The sequence below is a fragment of the Procambarus clarkii genome, chromosome 6 (genome assembly GCF_040958095.1).
Source record: "Procambarus clarkii isolate CNS0578487 chromosome 6, FALCON_Pclarkii_2.0, whole genome shotgun sequence".
In the NCBI taxonomy this organism is placed as follows: domain Eukaryota; kingdom Metazoa; phylum Arthropoda; class Malacostraca; order Decapoda; family Cambaridae; genus Procambarus; species Procambarus clarkii.
The window spans coordinates 24,489,853-24,512,093 of NC_091155.1; the positions used below are offsets into that span (position 1 = coordinate 24,489,853).

The window sequence follows — 22,241 nt, forward strand, 5'->3', positions numbered from 1 at the left end:
GGTAATGGTACCTGGCTGGCCAGTTTGGTAAGGCCAACCAGCTATATAAAACCTCGACTTGAAACCAAGACAATTGACTTGAGAATGGTCCAGGACGGACCGAAACGTCGTCGTCCCTTCACCTTCTAGTGTGTGATCTGGTCAACATATAAAACCTGAACACCAACCGTTTCACTTGGTTTCGAAATCGTAAACGTGAAACTGGATTAACAATCTGCCAAATAGATGGCGATACCTTCGGGGGTTTGGAATGCGCCCCAGGTGTGTATATATATACGCATTCAGACAATTTTTTTTTTTTTTTTTTTTTTCTTCTTCACGGGAGACATCTCCCGTCACGCAGGGTGCAGTCGCACCTCCACAGATCTCCAGTATTATCTATTGATGCTGGTAATGGCTCAAAAGGGCCACCACTTACGGGCTATTCATGCCCGTGCCACCTTTCGGGTGGCTTAATCTTCATCAATCAATGTCTTTTTCACGAACACAATTCTCTTCATTCCCTCCAAACAAAGTGGCTCCTCTGATTCGTTCAGTGCTGCTGCTCAGATGTTAGCGTACTTTCTGTTTCTTATCACATCGCATCTGTCTTTCTCTACAATACTCATTAAATGTGCCAGAATATATGTACTCTTTACACTATATTATTAACCTTCGTAATGCTCTCTTTCAGGATATAAATGACATGCAAAATACATATTTATTTAGTATATTTTATGAAATCCTACAACTAAGTACAAATACAAAAATATAAGATTGCGTATGTAACGTAAGCAAAACAAGACTCGGATACAGTATTGATCTGTACCCCCTTGCGCGTTCAGCATAAATCTGTCCTCTACCGTCCCAAACTTAGACACAGTCAAGTTTCCAAGCCGTGATATAATAAGTCACACTGCCTCTCCCACAAGCACAACTGTTCGACATAATTTGGACTTGGTTGACTAAATAGGCGAAGAGGTCGAGGGATAGGAAACGAAAATGCAGGAAATTCCGTGTAAAAAAAACTGATGCATCACAGTTTTAGACAGAAATGTATCTAATGCCCCGAGGAGCATAATGACCAACATAGTTGCGATTGCTGTGATGGATTAAGCGATAATAAGGGAAAGGAGATTGCGCTTGGGAAATGTCCCCAATGGAAAGCAAGAAAGGATTATTGATGCTGTAAACTCTATAAGGGAAGGTGGATGTGTACGGAGGTGAAAATGCTCTGTCTAGGGCATAATAGTAACCCGAGAACAGAGGAAGTGAACCGTCGATGCCGGACGGCCTTACAGCAGGTACGTCGTCCCTCGATTGAATTTCAGTCCCTGAATCGGCCAATTTTCCAGCGTCTGCAGACGGAGATGGAACATGTCCTGTGGAAGGCTCTTCAAAGATTGCAGGTGTTCGAATAGGATCAATGGTTTGTGGAACACTCTGAACATCTTCGGGGGCCGTGTCCTCGAAGCCCTCGCCAAGAGCTTCTGGCGCACTTTCAGGCACTGCGCCAACTTGTGGATCCTGGTCAACTTTACTGTCAAAGACTGGTTCTTCGGGGACAGTTTCTTCAACGACTTCACGAAGAGTGCCTTCAACAGGGACACCTTCAACAGGGACACCTTCAAAAGGGACACCTTCAAAAGCGGCGCCTATATCAGGAACACCTTCAACAGGAGTACCTTCAACTAGAGCGCCTTCAATAAGAGCCCCATCAGCAGGAGTACCTTCAAAAGAGGCGCTTACATCAGGAGTGCTTTCAACAGGAACATATTCAACAGGAAAATCTTCAACAGGGACATATTCAACAGGAGGATCTACATCAGGATGATCTTCAGCAGGAGTGCCTTCAGCAGGAGGGCCTTCAGCAGGAGGACCTTCAGCAGGAGGGCCTTCAGCAGGAGGGCCCTCAGCAGGAGGGCCTTCAGCAGGAGGGCCCTCAGCAGGAGGGCCCTCAGCAGGAGGGCCTTCAGCAGGAGGGCCCTCAGCAGGAGGGCCCTCAGCAGGAGGGCCCTCAGCAGGAGGGCCCTCAGCAGGAGGGCCTTCAGCAGGAGGGCCTTCAGCAGGAGGGCCTTCAGCAGGAGGGCCTTCAGCAGGAGGGCCCTCAGCAGGAGGGCCCTCAGCAGGGCTTTCAGCAGGAGGGCCCTCAGCAGGAGGGCCCTCAGCAGGAGGGCCCTCAACAGGAGGGCCTTCAGCAGGAGGGCCCTCAGCAGGAGGGCCCTCAGCAGGAGGGCCCTCAGCAGGAGGGCCTTCAGCAGGAGGGCCTTCAGCAGGAGGGCCTTCAGCAGGAGGGCCCTCAGCAGGAGGGCCCTCAGCAGGAGGGCCCTCAGCAGGAGGGCCTTCAGTAGGAGCGTCTTCAATAGGAGCATCTTCAGTAGGAGCGTCTTCAGTAGGAGCGTCTTCAGTAGGAGCGTCTTCAGTAGGAGCGTCTTCAGTAGGAGCGTCTTCAGTAGGAGCGTCTTCATTAGGAGTGTCTTCTGTAGGAGCGACTTCAGTAGGAGCGACTTCAGTAGGAGCGACTTCAGCAGGAGCGACTTCAGCAGGAGCGACTTCAACAGAAGCCCCTTCAAGAGGGGCACTTTCAGCAGGTGTGCCCTCAAAAGGGGCGCCCTCGGAAGGGACTCTTTCAGCAGGGGCGCCCTCTAGTAGGGCGTTTTCAGCAGGGACACTTTCAAATGGAGCGCTTTCGGCAGGGGCGCCTTCAAAAGGAGCGCTAACATCAGGAGCACCTTCGAAAAGAGAGCTTACGCCAGGAATGCCTTCAGCAGGGGCATCTTCAAAAGGGGCGCTTTCAGCAGGGACACTTTCAAAGGGGGCGCTTTCAGCAGGGACACTTTCAAAGGGGGCGCTTTCAGCAGGGACACTTTCAAAGGGGGCGCTTTCAGCAGGGACACTTTCAAAGGGGGCGCTTTCAGCAGGGACATTTTCAAAGGGGGCGCTTTCAGCAGGGACACTTTCAAAGGGGGCGCTTTCAGCAGGGGCGCCTTCAGAAGGAATACCTTCAAGAGGGGAGACTACATCAGGAATACCTTCAGCAGGGGAACCTTCAAAAGGGGTACTTTCAGCAGGGATACCTTCAAAAGGCGCGCTTTCACCAGGAGTACTTTCAAAGGGGGCGCTTACACCGGAAACACTTTCATCAAGCGCAGCTTCAGGAGATAATGTTTCAGGTACTTCAATATATTCTGGAGCGTGACCTACAGCTAGGGTATCCGGCCTAAGGACTTGTGCATCCTCTGTAGCTGGTTGAGTGTCTTGTCTTTCTATGGCCAATGGAGCGTCTTTAACTCGTTGTGGAAAATCAATAGCCAGAGATGAGAACTCAGTCGGAAATTTGTCCAGGCTGCATTGAAATGACAACGTCCCTCTTCAGCTTTATCTGTTGGCTTAACTTCGTCTATTTCGGATGCTGCCTCGACCTCTGCAGCATCGCCAAGGACAACGGCAACAACATTATCTGCGTCGTTAGAGTTGAGTTTGATAGCGGTGACCTCGGGTGTGACTGGCTGAGAAGCTCCAGTGCTATAAGCAAGGGGCTGATTGTCATTCCTCACCTGGAAGCCATCGTGGCCGGCCGTGTATTCGACGTGTACGACCTGCTTGTCGGGGTCGATGTAGGTGTAGACGCCGGCCACGTTACCGAAGGCGTCGCGGATTTCGTTCTTGGCTTGACCAGGGTGGGTAAAACCATAGTTGACTTGGCCTAGCTCATCCTGGGCGTGGTGGCGGGTGATGTACGTAGTGGGAGGGACTGCAGGCGACGCTACCAGAGGGTAGGGGAATGCTGATGCTGGAGCGGCCCAGACGGCGCTCACGGCCACCAACACAATCTGGAAGGAGGAGACTGCTTTGTTATTCAGTATATTAATTAAGCTGCAGCTTTAGCATTTTTTTTTCTTTATTTGTCGCCATATAATTCTTTCCGCGTGGACAAAAATATGTATCAACACGCACTAAAGGTTACCGTAATCTTTATATTACTCGGGAAATACCTGTGGAAATATTAATGAATGGAAAGATTAAGGATTATGACCTCGATCAGTTCAATAGCAAAACAAACAATTTCCTTTTTAAAATTAGGTGTATACACATACAACAAAGGACAATTAAACCTGTGGTATTGTCATCCCAATTCAAATTTGTCCACGAGCAACTAAACATACGCTTGAAAACACCTCGCTATGTAAGATAGTTCTGACATTTATTACCGGAAATACTAACAAGGAACACCACGTCAGTTTGACATAAAAACATATTCGTACGAGTCTACCTATGTGCACCCCAATACAAATCCTTACGTGCATTATTAATTTTTTGGTTTACACTAAATGCAGTCATTCACAGCATCCTGCCGTGAGCACACGGAGTCTGCTGTTGTCACGGATGCCTTGCAGAGGCATATGCAGCACCTGATTGATTGATGAAGATTGAACCACCACAAGAGGTGGCACGGGCATGAATAGCCCGTAAGTGGTAGATGTTTTGGAATGAATGTGATCTTTGGTCGTGTAAAACATCTTGAGTGTCTCTGGGCCCTGTGCAGCACCTATTTAACACTGTACACTTGTAACAAGGTGGTACATCACTCACCACACTCCCCCTCATGACTGTACACCAGGGACTTGCCCTCCAGCGCCAGGCACCAGGCTTATATACCCCTGGCAGGCCGCAGGTGCCGCGAGTTAAGATTCATGCTTATTGTCACTCGAAGTTCTGATGATTTCGCGACGAAAATAATTTAAAATACATGCAACAGGATCCACTAAAACAATCGGGACTTCATTGCAATCGATTGGAAGCAATACGAATGAGCTAAAATAAATCTGAGTGAAAGTTAGGTCGTTGATATTTGTTGAGAGACGTGATGTGGTGTGTCACTACCTGCTGGGCAGCTGGGGGCAGCGGGGACAGGAGGCGTATGCCTTTTGTGGGAGCATGACAGCTGTTTTTATAATTCAAAGTAGACTGCGTCATCATACAACCTTTACTCAACACTAGCCGTCTAGTGTTGAGTAGTGAAGGAAACTGTTGTCTTTCTGAAATGGCAAAATTTCCCCAAAACGTTATAGTTGATACAAATGAAGATTTTTGGTGGTAAATTGTCAGCATATTGAGAGATGCGCATCAAAAGTCATAGGTCACGGTCCACTAAGACTAACTGGCTATATATATTTTTTTGCATTCAGATGTGAACAAGATGCTCATCGTTATGGAATCCAGTAGATCTGGACGAACCTGCGTCACAGACCCGGGTTTTAAAAAACTTGCATATTTTGCAGAAAAATATTGGAAACCAAAATAAGTTAACGTGTGTGAGTGTGTGTGTGTGTGTGTATATAATATATATATATATATATATATATATATATATATATATATATATATAATATATATATATAATATATATATATATATATATAATATATATAATATATATATATATATATATATATATATATATATATATATATATATATATATTATAATTGATTATGCCTTGCCTAAAAATTGGTGATTTAAATTTTAAAGATAGAAAGTTTATCTGCACACTGGTGTGTGTATGTATATATACATGTATGACCCCCTCCCCCCTCTCCTTCACCGAACGGTGAAGGAAGGTTCATCACTCCTGCGAGGGGTGTAGGGGGCGTGGTTCATACTATTATGAGTGCAAGAAGGGAGGTCCAGGTCCTTCCTCGAAGGGGGTGACCTTCGTGTCACTCCTCGACACCCGCACTCTCTCCCTCCTAGTACATGCTCTTCCTTTAGGGGCAACTCTTCCTTGCTCGACCCTTTCCCCCTTTTGCGTCAGTTTGATTCACCCCCCCTCCCCCTTCCCTCCCTCATGGCTCCTAGACACTGTCATGGCCCCTAAACACTGTCATGGCCCCTAAACACTGTCATGGCCCCTAGACACTGTCATGGCCCCTAGACACTGTCATGGCCCCTAGACACTGTCATGGCCCCTAGACACTGTCATGGCCCCTAGACACTGTCATGGCCCCTAGACACTGTCATCGTCTGCAGTGAAGCTCGTATATAATATTTAGGTTTAAGTCTTGTCTTCACGATGCTTCGTTTCTCACCAGTCCCTGAGTCCTCTTACTCTGAGCATCTAGTCAACCACTATTGTGGATATTTTGTTGTGAATATTTCGCTGCCTGGAGTAAGTATCCTTTCAGGGGTCATTACCTCCCGAAGGTTATTATCACCGAACACTTTTGGTGTCGACGTCGGTTGAGTCACGACGTCTGAGAACAACGACTTGTTCGTTGACTTGACTTAATTGACTTGAGAATGGTCCAGGACGGACCGAAACGTCGTCGTCCCTTCACCTTCTAGTGTGTGGTCTGGTCAACATACTTCAGCCACGTTATTGTGACTCATCGCCTGCGTCTGAGAACAACGCTCGCCATATTTATACTACAAGCTAAGTGGTTCTCACTCGCAGGTAGTAACGTCACGCCGTTACTCCCGGAGTAATTATTCCCTCTTGAGACGAGGAGGATTTTGCTTTTTAGGGGAGTTATGAAGCTGTTGGGGAATATTTGAGAAATTATGTCTAACAGCGGCTACTTCCATGCTCTGGAGCGACATGATAAGACTGCATGGATTACCAGGCGCGCATTTAGTGGGAGCTCCCTGTTGTTGTTTTGTTGTTTTGTTGTTTTAGATTCAGCTACTCGGAACAAAAGTTCCAAGTAGCACGGGCTATGGTGATCCCGTAACTTACCTGGCACAGGAGCGGAGCAAATAGCACGGGCTATGGTGAGCCCGTAGTGGACTTACCTGGTACAAGAGCGGTGACGAGCTCCCTGGTCTGTGACAAGTTATATCACGTTAAAAGCAGACTTTCACGACACTTGACCTAGCAATCGTCTGGGGAAAAGGCGAATCATTCAAACTCTCTCACCCCTGATTACCCTAGCCCGCCCATCCTACGCTAACATAAGAGAACCATTCTAATATTACTAATTTTAATTTGAGAAACGGTGTTTATATTTTTACACCGTACTCAATATAACATAATTGAATGCCGCTGGGATCACTCTGCTGAGATAAATAATTATTGTTCCTTAATGCAGAAAAAACTCTAGCGACAAATTTAATAAACCCGCGTCGTCATCAGTTTTGTTTGTGTTCACCTGTAATACAAAATGCAATTGTGCGATGCAATACAAAAATACCTGAATAATACCTATATCTTCCTCGAACTAACCCGGTTTGGTGCCTTCTTTTGATAATTACTTACTTACTTCCTCGAACTAATATATCACATAATAACATATTTCTTCCTATCCGCACCCACGTTGTTCCAAAGAGAATGAATATGCAAATGTAACCTAATAAAGTCCAGAATATATGTCTGAGTCAGCGAGGAGGGGCGGCAAGGATGACTCACTTACCTACTAAGGTGAGTAACAGCCCCCCCCCCCCCCGCTCCTGGCGTCACCCTACGACCGGTCGACGCCAGGCGCCGGTGGTCAACCCGACGTTGAACAGCGACGCCTGTTCAACGTTCATATTTCCTAGTAGAGCGTCGCATTTTGACGTAAACTCTACTTAAGGGGAAAAATTGTCGTACTAGAAAACGGTAGCGGCTCGCGAAATTGACATACTGTCTCGTTTTCTGTTTTGGGGCCTCTGGTAGGTTAGGATAAAGGGCAGTTTAGTACGACAGTTTCTTGACGTTGGGAAATCTTAGGAGGGACGGACTGCGCTCTTGCTCTGAAAATCTTTCAGAAGTGGTAGAATTCTCGCCTGCCGTTGCCTAACTCCCGGGTGCTAGGCGAACAGCTGCATCAGGTGAAAGGAAACGTGCCCAATTCTCTCTGTCCTGCCAGAGGATTGAACCCGGGACCCACCCTTTGCTGTCAGTCGATGACATATAACTGCGCCACAGGGTCCTTTGCGTCCCTAGTGATAAACATGATCAAATCCACCTTGAAACACATCTTTCTCCTCCCTGCCGCTAGGGGCCTGGTCGGGGACCGGGCCGCGGGAACGATAAACCCCGTAATCCTCGCAAGGTAACCTCAAGGTAACTGTCCTTTTCCACCTTGAACCTTGAGCATCTTGAGCCTCCGTTGAACAAATCCACAAGGGCCGTGAATAGTGTTCGGTGGCACAGTATCGAAAGCTTTGTTCAAATCGAGGTGCTCGGAGTTCATTAAAACACGAGTCCGAGAGAAGCAGCGTCTGCAGGGATGGTGACTTTTTTTTCAAGGATATTCCTGCGCGGGCCCTAAGCCTCTGGCTGGCCCACTACGTGTTGCTTGTTTCTGTTTTACTTGGGCGGAGTATGAGTATTTATGACTCGTATGGTCGCTTCAGTAATATTTTGTCCCATGTGTTTAACAACTTCTTCTGCTCTGTTGAATCTAAGTTGAAATCTTAACGGGTTTGTAACTGTGCACTGTGTTAGATAATGTTCCAGTGGTCTGTTTATTTTATTTAAGGTGGTTTATATTGCATTTGTTTTAATAGTTTATAAGTTCCGAAGGGCTACGAGGTTGTCTATATCAATAATAACCTTGGGTTGTGAAGTTGCGAATATCTTTCTCTATACCAGAGAACCAGAGATAATATATATATATAAGTTTCGTATGTGGATACTTGGTGAATCGTGCATGTGTCTGGTGGTGTTGAGGGGAACTTAATGTGTTAAGCATGTTGACTCGGAGCTGTGTAGTGTCATCAAACTCGCAAGATTGTATGTGAAGAGCATGTCTCCTCGTGGTGCTCCCTGGAACACACACACACACGGGAGACATGATCACCACCTACAAAATTCTTCGCTGAATTGACAGAATGGACAAAGACAAACTATTTAGAATGGGTGGACCACTAACAAGGGGACGCAGAAGGAAACTGAGTACCCAAATGAGCCACAAAGACACTAAAAAGAATGTTTTCAGTGTCAGAGTAGTTAACAGATGGAATGCATGAGGCAGTGATGTGGTGGAGGCAGACTCCATACAGTTTCAAATGTAGATATGATTGAGCCCAGTAGGCTCAAGAATCTGTACACCAGTTGATTGACAGTTGAGAGGCGGGACCAAAGAGCTAAAGCTCAACACCCGTCAAGCACAACTTGGTGAGTACACAAGCACACACACACACACACACACCACACACACACACACACACACACACACACACACACACACACACACACACACACACACACACACACACACACACACACACACACACACACACACACACACACACACACACACACACACACACACACACACACACACACACACATATACAATACACGCACACTTGGAGTTGAATGACCAAACCGGTTCCAGTACCTTGTTTCTAGTCGTAAATCTTAACACAAACAAAAAAGGGGAAATTTAGTAGTATCGTGTTGTGATAAGCGACGGTCGTCCTGGAAATGAGAACACGTGGCATAATGTGTTAAATATTCCCAGTAGCCAATATGCACTCGACGAGCACGAAAATAGAAAAAAATCGATACATTGCTGGTATGAATATATACCAAATGTCTTGCAGTGGACAACAGTCGGAGTGATCAGGTCGGCATAAGCGAAAGGAGAATAAGAGTTGAGCATTTGAAAAACATTCATATTTATTACGAATTACAGTTTTACTATGCAATTCCAGTTGAAATAACTGTACTAATACGGGGTGAGTTTTTCATGATGATGCTTTCACCGGGCACAGTTCTATACCTCAGTCTCACAAGCGGCACGGGAGCAGGAGGGTATTATTCCTTGGGCTTAGCGACCTGGATGAAAGGGTATCCAGGGTAGCCGAAAGTACCAGGGTAGCCGAAAGTACCAGGGTAGCCGAAAGTACCTTGGAATCCGTAGACACCTGGGAAGCTGTAGGCTTGAGGTGTGCCAAGAGCACTGTAGGTGAGAGGCGCTCCTGTTTTATCCTTCACGCCAACAACAAACGGAGCTCCAGGAAACACAGGGGCGTGCAGGCCGTAGGCGCCGTAGGGGAGGCTGTCGGTGTAGAAGGGGGACAGTTTGCCGTCAATACCGGAGAGGAAGCCGTAGTAGGTGGAGATCTTACCATCCAGGTCGAAATCGGGTGCGGCCTTAGCGCGTGCTGCGGCAGCGTCGAAGGCGGCCTGGAACTCGGATTTGGCAGCGGCGACATCCGCGGTGTCCTTCACAGGGGCGGGGGCGTCCTCGGGTAGCAGCCACTTGTAAAGCGTCTGTCTGCACTACTTGCTCCTCCACAGGGGACGGCGACGGCACATGCGGCCAGAGCTATGAGTACCTGATGACGCCAGAGAACCTCGTAATACTCGCATGAAACCCGGAGAGTGTCTTAAATATTTTACATTTAGAGGCAAGCAAGGGTCTCACCACATATGGGGTGAGGCACATGAGACCAGAGAAGAAAAAATGTGTTCAGTCTTGATGATTACATACACACGGAAGAGATATGGGAACTAGCTTACAAGCTGGGGAATGATTTCCAACCACTTAGACTATTGGGGATGGAACGCGGACCATGCAAGAAGCTATAGGCAGCCACTTTACCGGTCAATCTAAGTAGATAGACATTTAAGACCAGATGTTCTAAACTATGGGCTTGATGGTGGCTTTGAAATCTGCGCTATTATAAATATTTCGCTTTTGCAAACATATTAAGAGTTCTGGATACTACAATGTTACGTGGCCTAGTGACTGATCTTCATAAACTCTTTAACTGTACCTAAGCAATATACCAAATTAATTAAATACCCTGATATAACATGAACAATAAAATTAGAAATATTTATTAATTATAATACTATTAAAACTATTAACATCTAGCTTAAATATTAACCTAATGGCTAAAACATTAACTTTGTACTGAGGCTTACAGCATTAATATTGGCTTAATAATATGAATGTGTTATAGTATATAAATGTTACTGATAATATGTAATAAGTACAAATATACTGAATCGTAACATTAATAATATTTAAAAATAACGTAAATAATAAGCTCCACAAACACAGAACCTATCACGATATATTTTGTGTAAAGATTAACACACAAAACAAGCATATGAGGTTGAGGATGGTGTACCTGGTTGCTAAAACGATTTGGCAGGTCGTATTCCGGGGAAAATTAGAGAACTTGCCCGAAACGCTATGCATGCTAGTGGCTTTACAAGAATGCAAGAACTCTTGTATATATATTAATAAATAAAATACAAATGAGAAGAGACTTACGAAAACCTTCATGTCTGCAGTCGTCTCGCGAGCTGATGTAGAATGACCGGCCTCAAGAATGGACTTAAATAGCGGCCGGACCATAGCGCCTCGACACCGTTGCGTCCCTTCGACGGGAAAACCTTCCGTCCCTACTTCCCATATAGCGTGTCTTACGCTCCGTCTACGCCTTCAGGAAGGTCCTGCCGTTCATGTCAGACATAAGGCGCAAGTTTCTCCCTTTATTAGATGCTGTGCGATTAAAGATATATTAAAGGCAGCATCAATTTAGGAAGATGGTAGCCTATGATGCAGACAACCTTGGTAGCGAGGCGTGGTCAGGGCCGGTTGTCTCGGGGTTGTCGCTAGGGCCGTTGGACACCCATACTGGTAACGGGAAATCTTCAATATTTCCACCCTTAACGCCCAGTGTGTGTGAGAGCCTTAGTTCGTATGAGTAGGTTTCAGTGGATGCTCATCACCCTTCGGGTTGATTAAAGGCGAAAATGTGGAAAACCTTGAACCGTGATGTAACTGAATTAAAATTGGAGTTCAAGTCGGTCAAGTTGACGTGATCCCTCCCCGCCCCCCAAAAAAAAGAGGAAGAAAAAATGCTGATGGCCACGTTAGCTGGAGGATCTTCAACACACACACACACACACACACACACACACACACACACACACACACACACACACACACACACACACACACACACACACACACACAGGCGGGGCCTGATAGCTGAGTGGACAGCACTCTGGACTCATAATCCTAGGGTCCGGGTTCGATCCCAGCTGATGGCAGAAACAAACGGGCAGAGTTACTTTTACCCTGATGCCCCTGTTACCTAATAGTAAATAGGTACCTGGGAGTTAGACAAGTGTTACGGGCTGCTTATTGGAGGAAAAGGGGGGGGGGGGGTTGTGGAAAAAACAAAATAGTTAGTAAGAGTTGAATGATTGACAGTTGAGAGGCGGGCCGAAAGAGCAGAGCTCAACCCCCGCAAGCACAACTAGGTGAATACACACACACTGAAATATGGTAAAAATATAAAAAATTGTAAAATGGAAGAATTGCTGATTTTTTAAGCGTAATAAAGACTCACTATTAGTGACATAACTAATATGAGCTTTATTTATTAAGCACATAATATTGAGCTCGGTATTATTACTATTATTGAGTATAAATATGAGCTGCCTCGTATAGGTCTTCTATATTTCCCTTTATTCTTATATTAACTATTACAATAAAAATACTTATAAAATCAAAGAAAAACTAAAACTAAAATAAAGACAAATTACCTTCATTTTGTGTATATCTTTATTAACTAGAGAATGAGATACAGATTAAACAAATATATTCAGCGAGGCATATTATTTAAAAAAAAAACTCTCGAACAACGAGAGGGTGTTCGTTACCTGTGCCTTGATTAAACAAAAATTTTAATTGTGTAATCGAGTGATTTCGATTACACATTTCGATTAATAATTGTTTCTCTTCTGCTGGGTCATGAAGGAAGCGGGCCTCGGGTGAAAGGGGGCTGTAGCGATCTCTGGAACCCGTAGGTGCGGGACCGGGACGTCCACCTCCTGGGGCTCGTGCGGCCCCCCAGGCTCTGCTTCAGAAGGCTGGGGTCGTTCTTGCTCTTGCTGGGGTGGTTCATCTCCGACCCCGACCACGGCGGTCTCCGGGTTTGGAGTCCCTGTGTTTTCTTTTACCAACTTCGAGGTTAACTCAGGAGCTGGAGCCCACTAGGGCAGTTCGTTGTTGCCTTCAACCTCGTTCTGACAGTTCTTGCGACGGCGCTGGAACCAATCGTATTGGCGTTTGCCTTTCCATTGGAGACTTTCGGTGCCGTGGAGAGGGGTGACCTGCTGGATGGGTGACAGCTTCTCCCCCGTATCCACCTACCCTGGCTTTGCGCCCTGGAGAGGCCACTCCAGACCGACTACCAGAGCGCAACTCCATAGTCTCCCTGAGACTGATCGATGCCTACTACAGTCACCATATTAAATGACGGGTCACATTTTGTTCTATTACTAATTCGTATATACAATATTATCACAACGGGGAAAGACAGAAGCTAGTTTAAACGAAATTTACGAGGTCTTATACAAAGCTAGGGATGACCTGTACAGGACCACCGAACTGGATGGCGTTGGTGTACAGCGCCCCGTCGATAGCTGAAAGTTGGCCGGAGAGTTGGCCGGAGTAAGTGGAGATTGAACCGTCCAAGTCGTAGTCGGGGGCGGCTTCTGCAGCAGCAGCGGCAGCGTCATAGGCCGCCTGGAATTCGGCTTTTGCCTTTGCCACTTCTGGAGTGTCCTGCACTGGCTCAGGAGGACCAACTGGAGCCACAGAGGGCAGCTGCCTTGGGAGCAGGTGCTTCAGGAGCAGGTGCTTCAGGAGCAGGTGTTTCAGGAGCAGGTGCTTCAGGAGCAGGTGCTTCAGGAGCAGGTGCTTCAGGAGCAGGTGCTTCAGGAGCAGGTGCTTCAGGAGCAGGTGCTTCAGGAGCAGGTGTTTCAGGGGCAGGTGCTGCAGGGGCAGCCGCGTCAGCAGTTTCAACAGGAGCTTCTGGAGCTGGGTCTGTGGTGGCAGCGGCAACAGCGGCGTTGTAGGCCTCCATGAAGGCGGCTCTTGCATCCACGACTTCTGGAGTGTCTGTAACAGGTTCTGGGGCAACAAGGTTAGAACCATCAGGCCCAACGGGCAAGTTGTTGCTCTTGAACTGGACGCCGTTGACGCCGGCCGTGTACTCGACGTGCACGGGCTTGTTGTCGGCGTCGATGTAGGTGTAGACGCCGGCCACGTTACCGAAGGCGTCGCGGATTTCGTTCTTGGCTTGACCAGGAATAGCAAAACCATAGTTGACTTGGCCTAGCTCATCCTGGGCGTGGAACTGGCTCGCGTAGGAGACGGGTGGCTAGAGGAGCAGGTACGCCCACTACTGCGCCTGAGTAAGGCACCAAGAAATTGGGCGCAGCGCAAGTGACGCCCACCAGAGCCAAAACCACCTGTGAGAAGAATATCCGAATCAATATAAATATATAAAATACGAAAGATTTTACATTCTTCGTTTCTGGAATTGGAATTGTTAAGTTACCCAAAAAACTTTATTTATTGTAATAATTAAGGATAGCTGCATCTACTCCTTCATGCCTCTGTTTCATACATAAGACCACTTTTCTGACTAAACATATTCTATTATCTATTTTCCAGAGCATGAAATCACGAAAAAACCCATCTTGGTGATAGTGTTCAACTGTGTGTGTGTGTGTGTGTGTGTGTGTGTGTGTGTGTGTGTGTGTGTGTGTGTGTGTGTGTGTGTGTGTGTGTGTGCGTGAGCGCGCGCTTACCTAACAGTGACTACCGGAGAGTGAAGTCTAGCTCTTTATTCCCCGCCTTGCTGCGGCTGTCGCCTTATTATTTAAATCCTCTGACGTTCCAGTTTTTTTTTTTAATCAGGGCTTTTAAGTTGTGGAAGGAGGTGGCTTCTACAACTTCGTTCAGTGCTTTCCACTTGTCGACTACCCATACAGGGTACATGGAAGATTTCCTTATATTTCTACGACTCGTTAGCGTTTCCAGTTTCCATGTATTGGGATTACTCAGTACAAATATCTTGATTATGTTAGTGTGAAGGGACATTTTTGCCAAAATAAAACGTGTTGATCGTGTTGATGTGTAGCGTGCTGAAGGTGTGCAGATTTCTACAGCACCATGATGTGATTTGTTTACAATACTTTCTCCTTCAAGTTGTCTTTACGTCATCTTAATTGAGTGATATAAATTGTGCCAAGATCTGTCTCGCTGCTCTAATGATAAATTACACTTTATTTTACCAATATATATCACTCAAATCGCAAACGAAATCTGTGTGACTTAAATCAAAATCTCTCAACTTACGACAACGAATTTAAGTTAGATTTAAACTGTCATACACCTGTTCAGTTCATTGTTGAAACGATTTATATAAGTTACGAATACGTTTATACAAAAAGTTACTAGTAAAACTATGTGGAAGAAAACGAGGATAAACTTACAAAAGCCTTCATGTCTCCAGCGGTCGTTGTGAGAGATTGAGTAGCTTGGAGTGTCTCTCCTCAGCTTATATATACACTTCCTCAAGCTGGCACTCTCAGATGCCACGCAGGTATTAATGCCCCGACCATTTCCAGGGATTATATTCATGTGTCACTGTGAATTTTATCAAAATTTCACTTCATATTACTGTTAGATTTTAATGCTTTTTATGTCTGTAAGATTAGACAATTTTGAACTTGGTGTTGATTTTGCTCAAATTAATCCCCGAAATACGGAGCAAGATCGAAATAACCTTTGTGTTAGGGTGTGGTCCTGGTATGAAGTGAGAGTTCGGGATAGGGGGGGGGGGGGGGGTTCCAAGGTCGCGTATGCCGCCTGCATGATCAATAGATCTGTTGGTATACGTAATTTCGTTTAAGGCTCTCTGTCCTCACCTCACGTCATCCCGTGTCTCTCTTCACCCCGAGTGCCAGTACCTTTCCTTACTAGTGCGCATATGGACAAATATATATTATATATATATTATATATATATATTATATATATTATATATATTATATATATATATATTATATATATTATATATATATATTATATATATATTTGGTACCGTATTATTATATATAATAGTAGGGTACCACCTCTGGTGCAATTGTAGGGACTCAAAGTGTATTTGTACATGTAGACATACAGTCTGTTTATTTATCTATGTTTTTTACCTTTGCTGGCACACTGTTGGTCTGACGGATCATGTGTTCAGGGACCCGCCAGCCTCACTACTCTCCCAGCAGACAAAAAGGACCAAGTACTGGATTATAAACGCTGATCTCGATACGTTTTTAGCCCACTGTATGTCCTTTGAACTCCTTTGAATAACTTAGTCTTAAATTTTAAATCATCCTTATCTAATTTAATATTGAAGCTAATATTTCCGGTACCTTTGTTCGTCGCTTGTATGTCTATGTTGTTAAGCAACTACAAAATATCATTAGTAAACAATGCAGCATAATGATATGTAAACAGCGGACGTTGAGGCAGTCCTGTGGATTAGTTGAGTGAGGCCTGTCCCTGTTACCCAGGTGGTGGCATTGTGTCCAGAATATGACCAGCATACTCGCAGCGAAATTAAGGTAGGGAACAAGTTGGTAATTGAGACCAAGGTTGAGTAATTCAAGGATATAATGTTCTAATATCCGGGCGGTGGCAGGCTGTGTTTGTATTACAAATGTACTGTACTGGGTGTGCTTTATACTTTCTGATAAGGCTTCCTTTGGAGAGGGGGGGGGGGGGCGTGGTCGGTGGGACCCGTTAGGGAGTGGAGGCTAGTGTGTGGGGGGGGGGGAGGAGGGGGGAGGGATGCCCGGGAGGTTGAGAATAGAAAAAAATGGAGGGTATGACATGGGATGATAATGGTGGGGGTAAGGAAGGGCTGTGGTGGAGAGTGTTCAGGGGCAAGGGTGGGCGGAGGGGAAGAGAGAGACGCTTCTTCTGTCATTACTTTCACCTTTACCAAACTATATATGCTTGTTCACCTGTATACTTTGAACCTTGTGGTCATTTGTTACACCTGCCTGTGTGCCTGCCTGCCTTCCTGCGTGCCTGCCTGCCTTCCTGCGTGCCTGCCTGCCTGAATGCCTGGCTTCCTGTTTGCACACATGGATTCTTACTTTCGACAGCCCCGCTGCTTGCCATTCCCATACATTCACTCGTGTCCTATTTATATTTCCCCACGCAGCCTATTCATACCAATAAACCCAGCCAGCAACCAACCCATAGGCTGGGAGTTGGCCAAACACTGCACAGAAACACTAATGAAAAGCCTGGGCATCTGATACTCCAATGCTGATGGCTTGGCAAATAAAGCAGATGAACTCGAGGAAATGAATGTAGACGTAAATCCCTGATGCAATAACAGGTAGTGATAAAATAAACAATGTAGATTATCCCCACTCCTCTTCTCATCTAAGGAAACAAGATTTTATGTCATTGTTATGGTGGTAAACAATTACACGTAGTTCATTAGAGAAATTGTAATAGCCGAGATTTACATCCCTTAAAGAAACACACAAGAACCCGACAAGGTTGACAACAGGACTTTTTTTTTTAATCCTGCAACTTACATCACAAGAGATCATAAATTAAAAATAAGGTACCGAAAAAAATTGTTCAAATTTTATTTTTGTTTTTTTTTTGGTGCGAACAGTATTATGGACAGTTGGAATAATTTAAGAGAGCGGTGGATCCCCCCAAAAATTCACCTGAAGCTCAAAACATCACATAACGATGATTGTAGGAAAGGCGGGACACCGCGAGCATAGCTCTGGTCCCTCGTAAGATTACACTTAGGTAATTACACTTAGGTAATTGAACCTTTGGGTAGGACGGCCAGCTCTGCCCACTGCGCAACAACCCGAAAGAGCTGTTGCTGCTTTGACTGCGTCTCTGCTTCCATGAGCACGTGTTGGTGAAGGTGTTGATGTAGAGCTGGTGGTGGTGTTCGTTTAGGAGCTGGTGTAGGTCTATCAACACCAACAACTTATCTATACCAGGTGTGTAGGCGACGTTGAGGCATGTGTGAGTGTGTATACAGGTGTAGGTGAGGCGCAACTGTGGTGTAACAGCAAGTGTGTTACAGCTGTGAGTCTCTCTTGGTATAGGGGTTGCTTATCATATTAAGGTGAGCGCGCGTGCGAAATACACACACACACACACACACACACACACACACACACACACACACACACACACACACACACACACACACACACACACACACACACACACACTGTAAGGAAGCTTTTACTAGAGTTGGAGGTGACAAAGGCTATAGGCCCGGATGGATTCTCACCGTGGATACTAAAGGAAGGAGCAGAAGCACTGTGTCTGCCACTCTCCATGGTGTATAACAAATCACTGGTAACAGGTTAACTGCCAAAAATTTGAAAGACGGCTAATGTGTCCCTAATTGCATACCATGCAAGTTGATGGAGAAGATTGTGCGAAAAAAGCTAGTGGAACATCTGGAGCAAAAGAACTTTGTAACACAACATCAACATGGATTCAGGGATGGCAAGTCCTGCCTCACAGGATTAACTTAGTTCTACGACCAGGCAATAAAAATCAAGCAAGAAAGAGAGGGGTGGGCAGACTGCAGATTTTTGGATTGTCAGAAAGCCTTTGACACAGTACCACACAAGAGACTAGTGCAAAAGTTGGAGCTCCAAGCAGGAGTGAAAGGAGAGATACTCCATTGATAAGGGAGTACCTAAGCAACAGAAGACAGCAAGTCACTGTGAGGGGTGAGGTCTCATATTGGCGAGGCGTCACCAGAGGAGTCCTGCAGGGGTCAGTCCTTGGACCTATACTGTTTCTGATATATGTAAATGATCTCCTAGAGGGTATAGAATCGTTCCTCTCATTGTTTGCTGATGATGCAAAAATTATGAGGAGGATTAAGACGGTGGAAGATAGTATGAGGCTACAAGATGACCTAAACAAACTGAATGAATGGTTCAACAAATGGCTACTAAAGTTCAACCCGATTAAATGTAAGGCAATGAAACTAGGCAGTGGAAACAGGAAGCCAGACACGGGATACCGAATGGGAAGATGAAGTCCTTAATGAAACGGACAGAGAGAAAAATTTAGGAGTTGATATCACACCAAACCTGTTTCCTGAAGCCCACATAAAAAGAATAACATCTGCGGCGTATGCGAGACTGGCTAACATCAGAACTGCCTTCACGAACCTGTGTAAAGAATCATTCAGAGCCTTATATACCAAATATGTAAGACCAGTCCTGGAGTATGCGGCCCCAGCATGGAGCCCGTACCTTGTCAAGCACAAGAAGAAACTGGAAAAAGCTCAGAGGTATGCCACTATGCTAGTCCCAAAACTAAGAGGCATGAGTTACGAGGAAACCCTGCGTGGGATGCACTTCACGACACTGGAAGACAGCAGAGTAAGGAAAGACAGACACTACCTACAAAATTCTCAGAGGAATTGACAGGGTAGATAAAGATAAACTGTTTATCACGGGTGGTACGCGAACAAGAGGACACAGGTGGAGACTGAGTACCCACATGAGCCACAGGGACGTTAGAAAAAAAAAACTCCATCAGTGTCAGAGTAGTTAACAGACAGAATACATTAGGCAGTGATGTGGTGGAGGCTGACTCCATACACAGTTTCAAATGTAGATATGACAGAGCTCGGCAGGCTCAGGAACCTGTACATCAGTTGATTGACGGTTGAGAGTCGGGACCAAAGAGCCAGAGCTCAACCCCCGCAAGCACAACTAGGTGAGTACGCATTTAAGATAACTGTCCCAGTTGCAGAAGGGGACGCGGCACTAGTCAAGATGAGGCGGACAAAAACTTGAATCTATTGTTGCAACGACCGAGAGGGGGGAGGGGGGGGGATGAACCCCTTGCAGCCATCATCCCACTCATCCTCATCCTCATCCCTCTCGATTATTACCCCCCCCCCACCCCCGCCGATTATTTGATAAGTTTAGATTTAGGAAAGACCTGGGTAAATACTGGTTTGATAACAAGGTTGTGGATTTTTCGGGACAAATTATCGGGTAACACAATAAATGTGAGATCTCTTGATTGTTTCAAGCGTAGGTTAGACATGGCTATGAATGAGTTTGGGTGGGTATCAATAGGAGCTGACACGCATGGGGCCAATAGTCATTCTACACTTAGATTCATATATTGTTATGTTCTCCCCACTCATTCCCAATCGACCCTACGACTTTTTCATTAATATCCAGTAAAAATTACCCCGCTCCAACACGCCCTGCTCTTTCAAAGTCAATCCCAAATCTCTCTTAACACCTCTCTACGGGCTCGCCATAGCCCGTGCTACTTGGAGTTTTTGTTCCCAGTAGCTGAATCTAAAACAAGAACCACTGGATTCATTCCTAGTCATCCCGAGGCGCCAAGCCACACACCTGTAAGCATCCCTATGCTCCACACAACTCAGACTGTTCACACCTGCACTTCATACACCTGTCTTTCCAAATCATGTACAAAACTCGGTCTCATCTTTTTAAGATATGAAGAATATGGGTATTGGAAGTTGATGAGGTGGAGGTACAGGGACATGAGTGGAGGGAGAGTAGTGGATAGAAAGGGACGTAAACAGAGAGAAGCGTGAATAGAAATAGACGTGGATGGGAAGGATAGTGATGGCAAAAATGGGCGTGGATATAAAGGGGTGTGTGGATGTAAAGAGCGTGTGTAGAAAGGGACGTTGTCGGCGAGGGGCGTGGATGGAGATGGGCGTGGCGGAAGAAGAGCTCAGAAAGAAGGGCGTGGCGAGGCGTCGGGCGAGTACCTGATGCGTGGGTAGTCACTCAGGGCCAAGGGCCGTCTCTTTTGTTATGCTCCACTCACCTCGTCCCTGAGACAGAGACAGACAGACAGACAGACAGAAACAGAGACAGACAGAGACCCAGACAGAAACAGAGACAGGCTCCAGACCTGGGAGTCGCATATTGCGTGTCCATGCCTGTCTATTAGTTGACACAGTCGACACTGAACAATCAGAAAAAAAATATTTTCTACTTGAAAGCAATATTATCGTAATGGCTTGGTGCTTTCTCGTGATAGTTTCCTTCCCATTCAACAGGCAATTAAAAAACTTTCGGCTACTCTTCACAGGAAACTTCAGCCTGTGATGTGAACCTCTCCAATGAACTTTATGAACTCTCCTGACAGGCTTACTAAAAGCAGTTCAATGTTGTCGTTTTTTTTGGTAGCGATTTGCACGAGTTGGTACACAGTTCTTCTCATGCACTCTCTTAATTGTGCTTGTGGTGGTTTAGCTCGTTGGTCCCGCCTCTCAACTGTCGTGTGTGTTTGGGTGTGCTATGTCTGCTTGAACAGGCGTGAACATCACCTCTTCGTAACCATTGGACCTTCCCCCTGTTCAGAGAACCAGCTGAAATATAATCTATAGAGTGATGGACTGAGAAAGATAGATAGATAGAGAGACAGAGAAAGAGATATTTATTCTTATCGGGAATAATACGCTCTTCAAATAAATTGAATTCTAGTCAGGGGTTCAGATGAACTGATGTAGGATAAAAGCTCTTAGCTTGCAGTCTATATGACGACATCAACACCATTCCTAATGAATCTTATGACTGTATGTCTCTCCTCTCTCTCTCTCTCTCTCTCTCTCTCTCTCTCTCTCTCTCTCTCTCTCTCTCTCTCTCTCTCTCTCTCTCTCTCTCTCTCTCTCTCTCTCTGGTGGAGGCGAGAGGACATTGCAGGGTGGGTGGCGGTAGGATTGAATGTGGTGTTATAACCTTGGGATCAACACAGTCCGGTTTGTGACCTTGCCTGAGGCTCCTGCGTGGGTTGGGTGTTGAACAGCCGGGACAGAACGCAAGACTATCCCACCTGAGCACGACTCTAGGACACATAAGGGACGGAAGGTATGACTATCCCACCTGAGCACGACTCTAGGACACATAAGGGATGGAAGATATGACTATCTCACCTGAGCACGACTCTAGGACACATAACAAAGGATGGACACCTGGTGGGCAGTGTTGGGAGAGGCAAGACTTAAGGATGATGTGTCATATTAATACAGGTTCGTGTGTCTTAGAGTGGTATTGTGAAATAATCAAGAACGAACGGATATGCACACGTGGGACATGGGCCTGTGATAACATGCCCAGGGGGAATTATGCCCTGGGTAGGGCATATGCCGGGGAAGGAGGGGGGGAGGGGCCGGGTATTTGAGCCATATAATAATGGCAGTATCCCACGGGGGAGGGGGGGGGGGCATTTCACTTTTCTTACTTTATTTTGATTTATCGAACATGTATTGTTTGTGGGGGAATAATTACTGATCAAGAACACACACACACACACACACACACACACACACACACACACACACACACACACACACACACACACACACACACACACACCTGTTGATTGACGGTTGAGAGGCGGGACCAAAGAGCCAGAGCTCAACCCCCGCAAGCACAACTAG

The 22,241-nt window shown here is 45.9% G+C and overlaps 1 protein-coding gene across 1 annotated transcript; it reads right to left on the reverse strand.

Annotated features, from left to right (window-relative positions):
* Positions 1–9,568: 9,568 nt before the first annotated feature.
* Positions 9,569–15,972, reverse strand: LOC123754022 (uncharacterized). Its single transcript, XM_069310908.1, is given in 5 exon segments — positions 9,569–10,183; positions 13,293–13,562; positions 13,564–14,098; positions 14,100–14,191; positions 15,940–15,972. Coding segments are annotated over 5 exon segments (1,389 nt in total). The 3' UTR covers positions 9,569–9,724.
* Positions 15,973–22,241: the final 6,269 nt, after the last annotated feature.